This window comes from Monomorium pharaonis, chromosome 5 (assembly GCF_013373865.1).
Source record: "Monomorium pharaonis isolate MP-MQ-018 chromosome 5, ASM1337386v2, whole genome shotgun sequence".
In the NCBI taxonomy this organism is placed as follows: Eukaryota; Metazoa; Arthropoda; class Insecta; order Hymenoptera; family Formicidae; genus Monomorium; species Monomorium pharaonis.
In genome coordinates this window covers 26,397,624-26,416,436 of record NC_050471.1, presented here as the reverse complement: position 1 = coordinate 26,416,436, position 18,813 = coordinate 26,397,624, and the positions used below count along the sequence as shown (strand labels likewise).

Sequence of the window (18,813 nt, the reverse complement as noted above, 5' to 3'; positions counted from 1 at the left end):
ATTTTGTAAAAAAAAAGAAACTAGTATAAACATATATAAACATAATTTATGTATATTCATATACGTTTTAATGTAAAACATTCTTTCCTGGGCAATAAATACTGTTTAATTTTTTGTAATAATAATTTCTTTACTATTAATGCAACAATCATTCATTAGTTGCACTTCTTTCTAAAGTAAAAAAAAATACGTTCTATTGTACTTACTTAAATAAATAAATAATTATTAATCTTAATTTTAGTTGTTGTGGTGTACATAAGAGCACATCGAGAAATTAATTTTTACAAGAGATATTTGTATTTTATTTATTGACAAAAATACTATCAAAAAAATAACAATTTAATCCTATTCCGTTATCTTTACAATAAATGTGACATTCATGTATAATTAAGACAATAAATAAAAACTGAAAGTAGAATAAAAATTTATGTACTAACATACAAGCACATCTTAACTTATATACCTATTATTTTATATACACATATTTTTTAATATAAGGAAAAATTTATAAAGTGGACTGTTCTATAATTGTGTCGTCAATCTCACTCTCGGTATTTTGTGCTGAAGAATTTAATTTACGTTGATCGTTATTCTTTTGACAAGCCTTCTTTGCCTGCTCTAAAAGACTTAGAGCCATCTGTTTGCCTGTCTTCTCCACCATTTGTGAGAAGTAACCATTCGGTTTGTCATGCAGTAACTCATACGGACAACCAAATTCCTGTTGACATAATATGTTTATCAATCAAATGCATATAAAGATCTTTTTTGGAGAAAATTATAAAATTTTCCTTAAAACTTGACGGTTTTTTAAAATACTTTATATATATATATGTGTGTATGTGTACGTAAAAAATTTATTTTTTCAAAGAAGTATCATGTTATGTATTGCAAGATCTTTATTTTGAAGAAACCATATTAAATTAAGAATTAAAATTATTTAATATTAATTTTTTATATTTCTTATATCTTATATAACTTTATTTTTGTAATACTTTATTTTAATTCTTTAGGAAGTTTAAAGAATGTTAACGGTTAGCACATAAACATTGATAGAAACGTGTTAATTTTATGATTATCCTCTTTTATTAAAATTTTTTAAAATGTACTTTTTTTCGATAGATTAAAATTTATTATATTATGTCAGAATTATTATAAACAAACTTTTTTGGAAATAGTTCCAAAATATTTTATTTTATACAGTTTTACTATAAAACTATATTGATTTATATAGTTATGTTTTTCTTGTAATCAATATTTTTCTTAATACATTTATGTTTTGTTAAAAAAACCTACCACAATGGAACCGTTCTCCATCACAATAATCCGATTACTGTCTATTATAGTATTTAAACGATGTGCTATGGTGATGACGGTACATTCTTTAAAATTGCTTCTTATTGTTTCCTGAATTAAAGCATCAGTGCTACAAAAGATATAAATTTAGTATATTCACAAATAAATATGATGAATTCAAAAATTATGCATTCACAATGCTTTGCGGATTCAAAACATCAATTTTTATTAACAATTTGATCTGCTCTACTTTATAAAAAGATAATCTAAACTTCCTCTAAAGTTTGAAAATTATCACAAAATTGATTGAGCCATTTATTGAGCTACATTGTGAAAATATTGAATTAATTTAAATTCATAATTAAATCAAATTAATAAATTGATAATAGAAAAGAAAATGGTATTATGAGTTGTGTAGGTATTATCTCTGTTAGAGACAATAATTTTCTAATAATACTTTTGGTATCATTTGTTTAATAAACGTAGTTATTAAATAATCGCTTTCAATTTAAAATATTACTACTAAAGTTATTGCAATCAATATATATCAAATGTAAATGGGCAATAATAATATCATCTTTTCGTCTAAAAAACTTAAATTAATTTCATGATAGATATGGCATTTATTCATAATCAATCAAATCAAAAACCAACATGTTTTCACTAACCAACATTTAAATACAATTAAACAATTTCTTTGCTAAAAAATCATTAATTGAAACTCACTGCGAATCAATGTTAGCCGTAGCTTCATCGAGAACGAGCAAGCGATTGTTCCTTAAAATGGCCCTGGCCAAGCATATGAGCTGCCTCTGGCCGACGCTGAAATTATGGCCGCCGGAGAAGATATTGTTATCCAGTGCGATGTCATTTAATTCTACTTGTCGCAGTACTTCCCACAGTTTCATGTCGTCGTACTGATTGAAAGGATCTAGATTGTAACGCAAACTCTCAGAAAAAAGTACCGGTTCCTGCGGTATGATGGAGATCTTGGAGCGCAGCTCGCTCAAACCCACTGTACTCGTGTCTCTACCGTCGATTTTAATCTCACCCTCTAGACCTTCGTTAAATAATCGGAAAAGCGCTGAGATCAAGGAAGACTTGCCGGCGCTAGTTCGTCCCACCACTCCAACTTTCCAGCCAGATTTGATGGTCACATTCAGATTCTGCAAAATGCGACGGGGTAATAAAATACAAAAAAATATTTGCAATAACGAAGGTCAATTTACCTACCTACCTTTAAAACCGGTGGATCATCTTCATTATACTTCATACTGACATTCTTCAAGCATAATTGTCCTGTAGGAGGCCAAGTGGTCGGCGGCGAATTGTCAGAAGTAACGGGCTCCTCTTTGGGGAGATTTGTGTACTGAAGAATTCTTTCCACAGAGATCATTAGCGACATCGTCTCGATAAATTGTCTTATGCCGTATTGCAAACGAGCAGTCAGGATCAATAACTGAGATATCGCTAGGCCTGCTTTACTATCTTCTATATTACCTACGGCATAAATATCAACGAAGAATTTGCATTTGTTCAAAGAATTTTCGAGATTCAAGATGCAAATGTATTTTTAAATATTTTTTTTTAATAATAAACAATTAAATTATTCTACTTTTAGATTTCTTGTAGCTTAAAATACTTAGACAACTATATTTGACACAAAAATTTTTTAATTAATTGTAATCTTAATTGTAATTTACCAGCTTCATTCAGAAGTACTAGAGAGTAGCAGAGAATGCCGATGAACAGGCTCATGATGAGATCTGTAAAGAGACCTAAGGCGCAAGAGCATGCTAAGGTGAGATACCACGTGCCACTGTGGCGATCTTGCAACACATCGAACTGTTGTCGCATCATCTTTTCAATTACGGCACCACTACTTCTAATCGTCGGCAGGCCGTTTAGCGTGGCATTCACGTGTGAAAATATCGGGCTTTTTGCTACAAACATAAACAAACAAATTTAAAAAATCTTAGAATTTACTAGATCCTCGATTTCGCAAAAGATAAGAAATGAAAAATTCAATGTCAAAAGTCCAACGATCCAGAAGACATGTAAATTTAAAATATTTTACATTGTGTTACAGAAGAAAAGAATATAAACAAAACATTTTTAAGAAGTTACATGTAAAATGATCTAATATTATCAATATTATACTTGCTGTTTAAATTATACAACTTGCAAAAGAAAATCATGCAAATTTAATTCTCACATTTAAAGAATTCAGATTTTATATAGAAAAAAAGCCATTAACGTATGAAATATGAGTATTTATTTCTTTAATAATTTAGATTTAGATTATATTTTTATCGGTATTAACACAACGCAATGTTCAATTTCCAAGAAATAAAAGTATGTCTCTTTAAAAAGATTCCAGTATTAGCGTCCTTTCTTGACTAATTTTAAATACTAATATTCCTATCAACAGGTTTGTTAGGAATATTATTACTGAAATTAATCAAACCCTTTAATACTCAAAGTAAGTAATTACAAATAGTTAATAATGTCTTATACTTTTTAGGAAAAAAACTCATTTCAATACTTACTTATGCCTTCGAGACGTTTGACGTTCTGAGCGGTGCTCAGATAGAAATTCATTGTAAAGAAAAATAAAACAGTCAGTACCATTATTATTATCAACATCCATGGATTAAGTATTACTTCTATGATCATTACATCGCATACGAGGAAAATTACTTGGAACGCCTCTAACATTACTTTGGGAAGTATTTCGTCCATGGTACCCATATCTTTCGAAAATCTGTTTAAAATTCTCCCTGGAAAACAAAAATTGCTAAACATAACCAAAATTTAAGAAAAATTCAATAATTGAAATACTAAAACCGTAATCGATATCAAGACTTGATTATGTAGACTTTTAACTATCTAACTCGACTAAGTATCAAAAACATTTTGTTTTCAGATTAAAAATTTATAAATTTTGGCGGATCTCAGAACGCGATAATTCTTTTGTTTTGCGATTGTTGCTCACCGGAGGGATTGGTATTAAAAAAGGACATGGGCGCATTCAGCAAATTAGAGAACATGGTATTGTGGAGATTACAGCTTGAATTCATGCAGATCTTCATGTAGAGGAAGTTGCTGAAGAGCGTAGTAGCTGCGCAAGCAATGATGCAAAAAGTGTATACATATATGGCATCCACGGTGCTGAGTAGACCATCCGGATTCAGAGTGAAGATCGATCCCAGAAAGTTATTGCTATACATGGTAGCGTATTGTTTGGTGTCACTAACGTTGTTGATACGCCTGATATCTTCCAAGTTAATCCAGTACGAAAGCCAGTAATCATTTCCAATAGCAGCGATCTGGCTGATAACGAAAAATAGCAACAACATTAACAAGAAGTAATTTCCGCCGTGATCAAAGTATTCCTTGTACACTCTGCCGGATATTCGCCCGCGTGCCATCATCTCGCCTTCTGGAATTTTCTCTGCGTAATCCGAATCGTCAATATCCGAATGCTGCACAAAAATAATAAAATAACAATATATTTACTTGATTGTCTGTAAATTATTATTTTTAAATTTTTTAAAACATTTTTTATTTTATTAGACAACACGAATATTCTTCTTGAACGTTTTCATTTTCAATTATTTTGTATTACAATTGTACATTTCGTTTTATTACAATTACTTTTAAATAAGAATATTACAAAAAATTCCGATAATCTTACCATTTCCTAATTTTTTAAATTAAAAATAATGAACAACAAAGATTTTACAATGGTGAAACTTACGGTTGATAAATCTGAGGCACGTCTCTTTAGCGAGATTTTTCTTATTGACATTTCCGAAGCTCTCTCAATTTCGGCTTCTTTTTTCTGCGCATCGTGATTTAAATTATTCATCATCTCAATAAAATCATTATTTGACTGTACTAATTCATTATAACTTCCTTGCATTTTTATGAAACCCTTAAGAAATAAAATCAGAATATTTAATATATGACGGACATTTGATCCTTAATAATAACTAGAATCTTTTAATTAATTATAGTTCACATATAACGCAATAAGTAAATAATAATATTTTAAAATATTTTTTAAAAACTTAAAAAAAATAAGTTAAGTTCCTTTTTTTGATTAAAATTTATTTTAAACAATTATTTTAAAGATTAAGATATTATTTTGAAAAAATTGTTTTTTTTAATTAAATAATATAAAAAAAATTAAAATTTACTATATAACAATAGAATATAAAAAACGAAATCAATTAAAGAATATTCAATACGGCTCACTTGATCCAACACCACAATGTGATCCGCACGTTTAAGAAATTGCAACTGATGAGTGACGAGTACCCTCGTCTTGTCATGAAGATAATCTGTAATGCATTCCGAGTAAAGATGCCTAGCGACGCGAGTGTCTACCGCACTTAAAGGATCATCGAGCAGATAAAGATCTGCTTGCCTGTAAACCGCTCTCGCGAGATTGATACGCGCTCTTTGACCTCCGGAGAGGGATACACCTCTGTCACCGACCATCGTCATGTCTCTCTGTGGAAATTGTCGAAAATCCTTTTTCAAAGCGCACACATTTGCCACCTGAAACGTTTGTCAATCAACAAGTAAAAAAAAAGAAATGATTTGAAGAAAACTTAAAAAAATGCTAGAAAATTTAAAATTAGAAAATATAAGATGTATTTCAATAAATATTATATTAATATTATAAATTTTTAATTATTAATATAATTGTTGCAATAACAATATTGCACAAAAATATTAATATATTAATATAAAATGTCACTGGTAATTGATGCTTATCACGATTTTTTTATGTAGCTGGAATTATATAAACCTTAACATTTGGCAACATTTATAGTATTTGTCTATATATTTTTTATTTATTTATTGTCATTGGTTGTAATAAATAGACATTACCTGAGTATATCTGGCCTTGTCATAGGGTTGACCAAACAATATGTTGTCTCTTACAGTACCGCCGAAGAGCCATGGTTCCTGGCTAGCATAGGAGATGCGTAGATCCGGATTATCTGTAAAGTAACCGTTGGACAAATTGTCCTGAATGATATTCTTCGAGGAGTCCTGAATGAGCGTCACGGAACCTGCGCCGGGATTCAGTTCCTTCAGCAATAGATGTAATATAGATGATTTGCCAGAACCCACTGCGCCGACCACAGCACACAACTGGCCTGGCTTGATGATCAAATTGATATTGCACAAAGTCGGTGGCAATTTGCCGCTGATCCAATTGGCCGAAACATGTTGAAACTTGACACAAACTGGAAGATCAGACAGCCTTTGAACCTCGGAAAACCTGAAACTTCCATTTTTTGAGATATACTTGTCCGTTCGGTTCTCTGGATTAGTAGCATTGTTTGATTTTTGAGAATGTAACTGCGAATTCTTCTCCGAATGTCCCATATTTACTTCCTCCATCAGCAGAAGATCCTGTAAAAGTTTTCTTAGTCGCAAATGTGTGGGTTGCATAAATATTACTGAGATATCGTAAACAATAATTTTGAGGATTCATCACAAATTTGAAAATAATGTGATATTACCTCCAAACGATTTATAGACACCATTGTTTCACCCATTATTATCAGCGCCTGAGAAAAGCTGAACGCTGCGGTGAGTTCAAGTATGCTGAAGAATGTCGCCATTTCGTAAGTTACGTCAGCAGTCAGGTTATTCCCTGTTAGGACGAACGTGATTAAAGTAAAGTAGAGGCTCAATCGTTGGGTGAAGACTAGAATGGCCAAACACACGGCACGAATATATGACGAAAATTTAATTTTATTGATCTCCAGCTCTCTGATCACATTGACGATCTTGCTGAACGGTTTTTCCCAGGCGTACATTTTCACCACCTGAAACGAGGCTCATAAACTTTTCTAGTTTGCTTCATAAAATTGTTTTTTTACAGAATTTTATACCTAATGTTAGTATATTTAGTTCAGTATTTCTAAACTATTTGAAAGTAAAATAATCAAAATATCTCTACAGAATACCTGTATCCCAACCACGAGTTCACTCATTAGTTGCACTCTTCGATCGGTCAGTGGCGCGATCAGGGCTCTGAGTTTACGGTTGTAAATGCTGAAGAATACTTGTGCTATCATAACGGTGATCAATAGTGATCCGATGCCAACAAGTGTCGAAAAACCAATTTTTTGCCACATGATATAACCCGCGATTGTGATCTGCAAAAAAAATCCGACTAACTTTAGCAAATAGCTCTTCAAAAATAACAAAATAAAGAAAAAGAAGATTTTACAGTATATACTTTACAGACTATAATTTGGGATATTGTAAAATACATAGATGCATACAAATAACTATTAATATGTACTTTTTATAAATTAAACAACTGTTAATAAACATGTTTAAAATATTACATATAATCTAATAGATTAAAATAAATTATCAATTAATTATTAAATAGATTAATAATTTGGGGAAAAAATTAGTTATTTTAATTAAACACTTATTTTTAATTACATTTAAAAAAATAATTTTTTTTAATTTTTAATAACATTTTTAATTTTTAAATAAAAGATATTAATTATTTTAAAATATTGTAGGAATCTATACAAATATTTTTCAAGAAATTAAGATTTACCTGAAGAGGCACGGTCCATATAAAATTCAGGAATTTTGTCAACTGATCAAAGCGAGTAACGTCATTGCTAAGAAGATTGATGACCTGTCCAGTACCGATTTGATTCACGGATGCTTTGTTCAGTCGTAGTAACTACAACAATTTTTTTTTAATTTTACGGTCTATTAATAATTTAAAAAAAGATGATGTTATTTTATGATCGAAATTTTTTAATAAAAGGTTATGCATTTGTTAAGCAGTTATTGGACACTTCATCTCTATCTAGTTTAGTAATAAGTTTAGTAAATGCTATAGAGCTAAATAGAAATAGTCGAAAAGTGATAGTCATTATATCATTAAATAGATATTTAGATTTTTGATTAAAAAGTCACGGCTTTAGTTTTTGGTCGCCGAAAAACCGTGTGTAGATTTAAAATAAAGATCTAATATGATAACGTTAAAGTGTTGACAAAAGAATTAAAATTAAATTAATATTGTTGATTGGACATCGTTAGCTCTTTAACTTGTTATAATATAAAATATTAATTTAAATAATGCACAAAAATTATAGAAAATTTTTTTAGCATTTTTATCTTATCTTATTGAAGAATAATATACATATTAAACAATTTACATTTGTAGTATCCAGCAAGTGTTTTTTTCTGTATGTCAATTCCTATTATCTTTTTTCTAAATAAACGTTATTACGTGTAACAAAGGGATAAAAACTACTATTTGTACATATGTGTCAAATGAGTTTAAAAGTGTTAATTTACATCGAGGCTTAAATAGAACGTACGTAAATAGAACAAAACTGTTTTAAATGTAATAAAATATTTCTTTGCATAAACAATTTTGTTTTTTTAATTTTGGCTTTTTTTAGCTATTTAAGCATACATTTTGATCATTACACGTTTCATTTTTCATGATTTTTTTGTTTTTTATATAATAATTTTAAACTATTATTATTTTAAATATAAATTATATTAAAATTAGTTATATTGTTATGTGTGTATTGTAAGCATTTTTTATCAATTAATTGAAGAAAAATAAATATAAAAACTTATCTATGTTGAAATATTTTATACTATTCAAAGACTCAAAAGTATAAAAGAAAAAAATTGAAAATAGAATAGTTCTACTTATAAGATATAAATGTCGATATCTGATTTCTGTCTCAAAATAATATGTTTAATTGTTTATAGTTATTCGTTATTTATGTTATTAGAATAACCAAAAAAAGAACTATATATATATATACTTATAAATTAAAAAAAACATGTTATTTCCAACGATTTTTTTATGCTAGAAGGAAAACTGTTTTTTTACCTTTTTATTGAAATTTATATTTTTTAGAACCTTTTAAAATTTTAACCTATTGTTAAAACCATAATACCATGTTCTACTATAAATGACAATACTAATAAAAATATTTCTGCGGCAGAATTTATACTGTAAGCAAGATGACGTTATTTAAATAGTGTGTAAGTAGTGCACTCGATAGTGCATCAGTAGAATTACAGAATAGTGCACATTGGTGACTTCATTATTTCATGACAGAATTGAATACTATGCTTCCATGCACTAAGGATCTTATTTTAAATTATTACTTTAATTTCATTTTTATATTTTTATTTTAATATTGTAAAATAATATAGTATAAAGTATAATAATTTTTAAAAAGGAAAAATTATAAAGTTTAATAAAATATAAATTTAGCAACTATTAACTTATAATTTTTGTTAACTTAATTTGTTACGCTCGTCTCGCGGTGCTGTTCGATTTTATTATTTTGTTGAATAAATTAAGAAAGCATTAAAAAATTTTTTGAATTTTTAAATTTAAAACACTTATAGTAAAGTATATTTCTATTTATTATTTTAAATAGAAAAACCTGCTATTTTGTATGGTTGGGTATGTATTGGGTATGTTTGTATGGTTGCAATTTGCTTTTCAAAAGAGATAAGTGCACTCGAAAGACGTATATCATTCCTTGATATAAATTCGCAGGGTGCAAAACGTGCTATCGGTTGAAGTCGTCACGTTTAATGAAAAAGATATGGTCACACGACAAATCATGTATTCATTTATTATTCTTTTAAATTGAAAAAACTATAGTATTTTCGGCTTTCTGATAACTTCAAGTGCATATTACAAACAAAAAAAGGTTTGATAAACCTTGCAAGAAAAAAAGCTTAAGTCGAAATTAATGCTGAAAATAGGAAATATATAATTGACGATTATTTTAACGTGTGCTTTAATAATAGTAATATTCGCACAGTATTATTACGTACGGTAAAAAATACTATTACATCAATTAATTTCTAATAATAAAACGTGTCTATATTATAGATTACAGATATACATTACAGATTTTGCTCCGAATGATTAAAACAATTATAGGAATAAAAACCATTACTTATATCTTTATTTGGTCTATTTTACATTTCAAACGCTTAAATTAAAGGGGGGTGAGGTTTATCGTGACATAGAGTGAGTGACATTGGTAATATCTCCAGTTCTAGTGGTTCCCTAGTTACAAAACTAGACCAGAAAAGAGATAGAAGGTAGCATGCAAAACGTCAGATGGTGGTCTATGGGTCGGTTGTTCCGACTTCTTAGTAAACTTATCTATCAGATAAATATATGTTTGTCTTTATTTATTTAAGAAAAGACATGAAGACAGACACATGCTTATCTGGTAGGTAAGTTTATCAAGAAGTTGGAACAACCGAACCTATGTCTTGCTTTGTTTATGTTGCGGCAGAAATGCTTCAATGTGTGAGCTCTAAAATACAGGTAAAAATCAACATTTTCTGTCGTAGCTGTTCGGGTTACAGTCTATCAGATCAGAGGATTGCAATGTCTTTCAGCTGCTGGTTTAGTATTGTTTGTGGTATTGTTGCGCATTTATTTAGCCCATATTTTCGAATTTTATGAGTTAAGATTAGGAACCTAGAGACTGTTATGTTAAATTTGTGGGTTAGTGGTGACAATATATAGTGAAGTTGTTTGGGACACTTCTGAATCCCTTAGGAATGATATGAATGCAATACACACGAAAAATACACAACACTTTTAAAGAAATAATGATTGCTCGATAACTTTTCAGTTATTGATAATTTGTTTATGTAAATGTCGTTTGTGTATAACGAAAGCAGTCATAAATTCAACGTTTATAACTAGTTATATTACTGATTTTGTTATTATCATGATTTAATTTTACCTTCTTGTTTGCAAAATATTATGTCTTTTTTCGGCACTTGTAATTTTTTTTTGTGCTATATTACCAAAAATTTTTATTCTTTGTAACATTAAAATAATAAAAATAAAAAAATAATTTTTTGATATTTTATTTGCATTATGCGCTTTTTCTTGCGTAAAAACACATCCCCTTTAACTAATGACTTTATATAGTTTTTTAAATTATATTTTTCGGTAAATTTTTCCGTGTCACAATCAACCCCGTGGGTGTCACAACACCTCCGACGGGTGGGTTAGCTGTGACATTTGCATTGTCTTTTCAAGTGCTTGTACACTATAGTTGCATATGAACCAAAAAACCTTGGGGTTTCTGAAAGACCAAGAATTGTTCTTTCAAATAATACTGACCAATAGCTTAGTAGATATACGCAATTTTCAAAAAGTGTCACGATAAGCATCACCCTCCTTTATATATTTTGAGCAAACAGTCGATGATGAAAACAATAAACGTGCAAAATAACAGACTCTATGTAACCAACCACTTCTTTAAGCCACCCACTTTTAAAGAAAACTGGCTTAATTTTACCAACAGTGTGTGTGTGTGTGTGTGTGTTGTGAAATTAGTCTTTTCTCCCTAAATAATTAAAAAACTACTTTATATATATATATATATATATATATATATATATATATATACATACATATCTACATGTATGTATATATACGTATTATTTCCGTTAATAAATCTTTCGCGTTTCAACGTATTCCAACAATTCCGTAAAAATATTGTACAATCACTACTTAGATAAAATAAATATAATACACTTTTTAGCTAGAAGAAAACTTTTTTCTCTCTTGTCAGGAAAAACTTGTATTCCGCAACATTACCTTTCGGTAGAGAAGAGAGCTACAAGCGACACGTATTCTCATGCCAAACTGCTGCGATAGCATCGTCGATTGATTTAATATTAGAGCGGTGATAATACTACAAAGTATCAAGTAGGAAATGTAGATCAATACGTCGTTCAGTTCTATCTTGTTTCTTCCAGTCAGATCTTTGGCAAAGTAGTCAATGATCCAACTCTGGAAGATCGGAACCATTAGGCATATTATGTTCCACTGAAAGCAAAAATGTTAAAATTTAATGATGGGTCTGTCAATTTGATAAAATCTAAAGTATCTAAGGGAAAAGAAAGAGAAAGAGTAAAAAAGGGAGTTTCAGATTAGAAATTTTTTCTTTTTTTGATTATTATAACGAAAGACTGACACAACTTTTTCTGTTATTTGCTGATCCTTCTTTATCTTCCTTAGAAAACTAAAATCGAAATAACGTATGAAATTTCATATATTTAAAACTAACATAAGTATGAGTAGTATATAACTGGTTATTTTCGTAATTTATGTTAAAAGATAAATAATTTTTATCTAAAACATTTTCAGTTATAAGCTTTGTAGAACTTGAGATAAAATTTTGAGGATTTCATAAAACAATTTTTTTTTCAAAACAAATGTTAACAAGTATATAACCAATACTTTGAACATTTAATTAATAAAATTGTAATGGTTTCGTTAATATTTTTGGGTCAGTTCATCTTTATTTAATCACGTTATATTTACTTTAACTAATTAAACGCTTGTAATTGTTGAAGGAACAACAAGCTTTAAAAGAAAAATTATTTTATATAAAAATTATTTATTTATTAACATGAATTATAAACATTTTATGGACACAAATTACTTGATATTGTCAAACATTATCGATAGGTAGAAAAGATTAAACGAAATAGAATACATCATTTTGAGATTTTTGCTCTATTAACAACAATGTGCCATTCGTGCATTGTAAATATTGTTGTTTATAAAGAGTTCCTCCAACTGCTTTGTCGCATATCAAAAAAATGAATTTTCTGCTAGCTGTGAAAATTGCAAAATGGTACTTTTCTATTTATTTTAAATTTTGCTCCATCTATCCACAAACATTGTACTAATAATTAACAGGCATTCTGATATTGATCTGTTTAAATCGAAAGTATTATGCGCTCTTTCTTTTCTAAAATATTGATTTTCTAAGTTATCGATATACTTGAATAAATTGATAGACTCCAATTATGAAATATGACAACCAAAAGGCGTTGAAGATCGCCTTATATAATCTCGGACGGACGTCTCTTTTCAACGGCACTTTCTGCCCGTCCTTGCCCATGGTGAATTCCAGGTTCTTCAGTTTATCTAACTCGCAATTCCAGTATCTGAAAAGAAATCCGTTAGTACGTGAGACACATGTTCCCGAGCAATAATATTTCTTCTAGAAAAGTAAAGAAGACATTGATAAATTTGCCAATTAAATAACATTTACCCAGTTGTAACGTGCAGTTACACGTGTAATATTGATGCTTAACAAATGCTAAGCACTTTGATAATTTAATTTCTAAATTTATTGTACTCTTTTTTTCTCTGTATATAAATTTTGTCGAGTCTATAATCTGGTAAGATTCTCATATAATTTATCACGCATGGAAAAGGGATGGATTAAATTGCACGATCACTATTTTCTAACTTAATTTTCAGAATATGCATATTTTATGTTACTTAATAATACATGAAATGGATCTCTTTCCATACTTTTCACTCTCTTCCACCACAAATATTTACAGATATAATTGTCGCTGTGGTCACACACACACACACACACACACACACACACACACACACACACACACACACACACACACACACACACACACACACACACACACACACACACACACACACACACACACACGCGCGCGGTGCAAGGGTAGCCTTCGCCCCCCCCCCCCTTTCGCACCCACCCGCCACATCGATAGGAATGCGCTAACCAAAAGTGCGCAAAAGTACGGTGCGAACTTTGTTGATGATAAATTTATGACTTAACTGACATAATTATTTCTCAATGCAATACTTTTAATTAAAATAGATAATTCTATTTCTCCTTCCCCTACATTCCCCCATTAACATTTATAACATATATTCTATGTCTGTGGCACAGAACAATGTAGAAACAAATACCGTGGATTTAAATTTTTGCCAACAAATTAGAAATTTTTTACAGACATCAAAAATTTTCATGTCCCCAAAAATCTTCTTTGCATATGTCTTTTTTCTCTAAAAGAAACCTATTTTTAAAATTTGAACTAAATCAGAAATTGAACGTTTTCGAAACTACAGCCAAATTGTCTATACATACTAATAGTTAATTTAATGTGAAACTTTATGTTAAAATAACTGTATTATTAATTTTTTCCGACATTTTGCTGCATCCTCACATTAAAGAATAATAAACAATAATGTGTCTGCAAAATAATGTAGAATAGAAGTTTTAAAATTATATGCAGAAAAAGGTTGTCAATACAATTTGTTATGGGATTACCTTTCTTAAACAAAAACTAAAAATAACAATCATTAAATTAAAATAAAAACAATTATTACAGTTTAGTAATTGTTCTCTATATAGCAAAAATAAAAGCTATAATTACAATTATTATAAAGAATATTAACATGTGTTTATTTTTAGTGCAAACAATACTCACTTTTCGAGATGATCGGTCAATTTCTCGGATTCATCTGCTTTCACTGGTCGATAAATGTCAGATTCTTCCAAATCACGTTTGGCTCCTGTCATAAATAATTCTCGCATCCACCTGTATCGCAAATAAAATCGATATATACTACACTTTCGCTCTTCTCATATGCTATACTTGTTTTAACATACTACATTTCTTATACTTTATTATACTACAATGTATTAATTATTTTAAAACAGCGATTCTTTTATTTTACTTTCAATAAGCAATAATATTATTCCACGGTAAATGGAACAGCCAAAAGTTTGTATTTTCTTCGGAATTTCTTTATTTTTATATTTAATATTTAGTTTTATTTATATTAAATTTTAATATTATTATACGTTTGTTATAGTAAATAATATTAGGCCACATAATACTTTTTGAAATCTGATGGAATTGTTTAATTTATGAATTTATAATTAATAAAACTGAATGTGTATTAGATAAGTTATATAAAGTTATGAACATTTTTAACGTCGTTTTGAGATTTACAAATTTTATAGAAAATATTTTTTAAAATTGCCATTATTTACAAAAATAAATTTAAAGAACTACATTTTTTGAGTTTTTTTGTAGTTTCCGCTCTAAAAAGTCAAATTTGCGTCAATTTTCACTGTAATATTCGTAATCAACCCGTCAAAATGCGCAAGTATACAGTTTTAAAAAATCAGAAGAATAACGTTATCGGAAATTTATCCAAAATTATTTTATATTTTTCTTTACTTCTTATAAGATGTCTGCGTCATTTATCGAAAATGGATTGTGCTCGCATTTGTACCCCTTTAATTGCTAATAATTTCGGAGTAAGTCCGTCTATCATTAACAGAATTTAATTTCGATTTCGAGAGACTGGTTCATATCACAGACGACCACGTTAGGGCCGTCCCCGTGAAATAAGTATAGTCGTGAAGATCGAGCAATCATCTGGCTAGCAATACGGAATCGTTTTTAACTGTACAATTGCTAAATATTAACCATGATAGACAATATTCAATCAACAATAAGAAATCGTTTAAATTTAAGAGAAGCGGGATTACACGCTTGTCAGCCAGTGCAGATTCCTTATCTTACCCAACATCATTGTCGCCTGTGATTAAATTATGCTCATTCTTTAATCAATAGGCGACAAAGGCAATAAAATTCTGTACTGTTTACGAATGAATCTTGATTTTCCATTTTTGGTAATTACAAACGAATTCGAGTTTGGCGACATCGAGACGAACGTTATTCGAAGAACTGCAATAGACCGATTCGAGCTTTGGTGGCTCTGTAATGATATAGGCAAGCATTTTCACGAACACCTCTCGATTTTCACGAAAACCTCTAGTACTCATTCCTTTACCAGGATTGACTGCTACACGATATGTGTATCGTGCATCGCGAAATACTGCAACCATGCGTTCTACCAATTAAAATTTGAATCGGTCAAGGGTTTTGTCTAGTGCACATGCATGATAACATACAACGACACACTGTTCGATACACACAGCAATTCCTGAGGGACTGTCAAATCGAGACATTATCATATCCGCCATTGAGTCCCGATTTGAATCCAATCGAGCATGTTTGGGATATGTTAGAACGTAGAGTACGCGATAATTATCCCAATATCAATGATTTGTCTTTGCTTGTCAGAGCTCTTCAGCAAACTTGGCAGCAAATTCCTCAAGCAACAATACGCCGTTGGATTAATATGCGAAACCAATTGCGAGCCGTAATTTTAAATAGAGGCAAAAACACTCACTATTAAATTATATTAGTGCCAGTACATTTCATCTATACGCATACATATGCTACACATATTCACATCATATACGCATCCAAAAGATGAGTTAAAAATACCAAAACACCAAAAGAGAAATTAAAATTTGTGTGTGAGAGAGAGAGAGAGAGAGAGAGAGAGAGGGAGAGAGAGAGAGAGAGAACAAAGCATAAATAGGTGCCACCTCCTCGTGAGATGTTTTGGATAATGCTAACGCCGGCGGTTTTTTAAAGTTTTTGTTAGCATTTCGCAAGTCATACTTGCCGCATTACCGTCCAGTAGATGTCTGTGTGGTAGTTGGCAGACTACTACAATTTTATTGATAGCTTTCAAACATTGACAATTTTTTTTGTTGAAAAGAATTTAAAAATGTTTTTTTTCTTTTGTAGACACAATCAATAACGTGGTGTCAATGTACTGGAAACCAAAATTTTTTTACATTAATTTACTTTATTTTTCATTTTTTCTTACTGAAATTATAAAATTTTACAAGTTTTTATACATTTTGCTCGATAAAAACATAGTGGCCACTGAAAAAATGCTCATAAGTATTCGGCAATTTTTTGTCAAAATTAGCATACTTCAAGGCATAAAAAAACGTAAAAAACAAATTTTTATTGTTGTGTCATGCATTTGTTTTCTGGATTAAAAGAAAAGAATCAATAATTTTTATGTTATCCTTATCCATTAATAGCTGGTTTAAATGTTTGTTTAAAAAATTTGACTACTATTCTATTTGATAGAGCAAAGCAGTTTTAAGAATCTTTTTTGCTCATTGGGGAACGATGTTTTTTAACGGAGTTATAAGCAATCAAATTCAAAGTGCTCACTTTTTATTTAATTGAAGATAAATCAGTAATAAAAGTAGTAAACAAATTAAAAAAAAATATTTTGTAAAGAAAACTTCAAGCTTTTACATTAAGAAGATTAGAGTTCTCGCAGTACTTTTTTTAGAGACATGACAGGCCGATAAAGTGAGATAAAAATTTACATTTGGTTCGGTTTGCAGTTTTCTGCACGTAAAAATTGTTAAACTTACAGGAAACATTTAAATGACGGTAAGCTTTCAAAAGTAAGATTTTAATCTTTAAAATGCTTTTCGGAAATTTAAATTTCATTCACTTTTTAACAAAGTTAGAGTGGATTGAATTTTGTCTATTTTTTAACAAAATTTAGGTGTTTAGTAAATTTTCGGTAAAAGTTGCAAAATAGTTTTCCATTTTCTTAACGTATAAAACGTAAAATATATTATAAACGTAAAACATATGATATTACAGTTAATGCAATACAAGGAAGTTATACTGCATTTTAAGAAGATTCTATTTCTAAAATATATTTCTAAAAAAAGATGGTTTAGTAGCTAAGGAAAAATTTTTTTCTATAAAAAAACTTTTTTCCAAAATAGAAAGAAATACTTTTTGCTGTTTTTTTTGCTTTTTTTATTACAATTAAGAGAGTCTTAACGAACCAAAAGAACAGAATACTGAAGATGTTCGCGGTCTTCCTGGGATTTTCCTTCATGTCGTCAGTATTCTTATCCATGATATTGCATTTTTTCAAAAAACCTAGTGACACTTCAAGCTAAGCGGAACAAAACAGAAACGTATTCTTATTCTCTCCTTGTCTTTCCTTCTTCCGTTTATTTTTCTCATTTGTTCTCCTTTCTTGTCTGCAGTTTCTCCCGAAGCACGATTTAGCGATGCAATAGTCAATCTTTTACTGGAACCATCGATAATTGTGCCGCTACTTTTCATATCGGTTTTAGAAACGTTACTGATAATGTACGAAAAACGTTAACGACAACTGTCTCGTATGAATAAATGCAAATACGTTATGTATTTCTTGTTTTTTTGTTTTCTTTTTTCGTGTTGTATTTTATACACGTTTTTTTCCACATATCGTATTTCTTCTTTCTCTTTTAATCTAATTTTTATAATAAAATTTTATTTATTACTCTTTAAATCTAATTACTTTAACACATAATTTTTTTTATGTATCTAATATTTTCAAGTATGATTCCACATATTCTTGTAATATATATCAATATAAATTTACTCTATATTATTAGATTCTATTTTATTGTACCACTGACATTAAAAAAATTTATTTATTTAACAAAATTTGAATATTTATATAAAAGAGAATTTGTTTTCTTTGCAATGCATTTTACAGTTTAAAAATAACTTGTTTAATTAAAAACATATATTTTGTTTAATAAATTACTACAAAAACTTGGCGCTGCTAAACCGAATAATTTACTTTAATAGTTTAATACAAATTCGCTTTCTTACAATCTAACTTACTAAAATAATAATTATTTAATTACAAATAATAATTAATAAAATTACAATGTTTTTACAATTAAA

At 29.3% G+C, this 18,813-nt stretch overlaps 1 protein-coding gene across 1 annotated transcript; it reads right to left on the bottom strand.

The window, feature by feature from the left end:
* Positions 1-291: 291 nt before the first annotated feature.
* On the bottom strand, positions 292-18,559 carry LOC105830692 (multidrug resistance-associated protein 4-like). Its single transcript, XM_036287059.1, has 17 exons — positions 17,916-18,559; positions 14,650-14,760; positions 13,164-13,329; positions 11,969-12,199; positions 7,898-8,029; positions 7,287-7,478; positions 6,837-7,145; positions 6,196-6,726; positions 5,554-5,859; positions 5,054-5,230; positions 4,289-4,778; positions 3,843-4,073; positions 2,997-3,236; positions 2,531-2,793; positions 2,020-2,459; positions 1,294-1,423; positions 292-718 (listed from the first exon to the last, which is right to left on the bottom strand). The coding sequence occupies exons 1-17, from the start codon at positions 17,987-17,989 to the stop codon at positions 506-508; spliced, it is 4,236 nt and encodes a 1,411-aa protein (XP_036142952.1). The 5' UTR covers positions 17,990-18,559; the 3' UTR covers positions 292-505.
* Between the last annotated feature and the right edge of the window lie 254 nt (positions 18,560-18,813).

Excerpts from the sequence above, each read along its gene's own strand:
- LOC105830692 (XM_036287059.1), bottom strand. The coding sequence starts at position 17,989 with ATGGATAAGAATACTGACGACATGAAGGAAAATCCCAGGAAGACCGCG. Across the intron at positions 7,146-7,286 it reads AACTCGTGGTTGGGATACAG|GTGGTGAAAATGTACGCCTG; the intron begins GTATTCTGTAGA and ends GCCTCGTTTCAG. Across the intron at positions 2,794-2,996 it reads AGTACTTCTGAATGAAGCTG|GTAATATAGAAGATAGTAAA; the intron begins GTAAATTACAAT and ends TTTATGCCGTAG.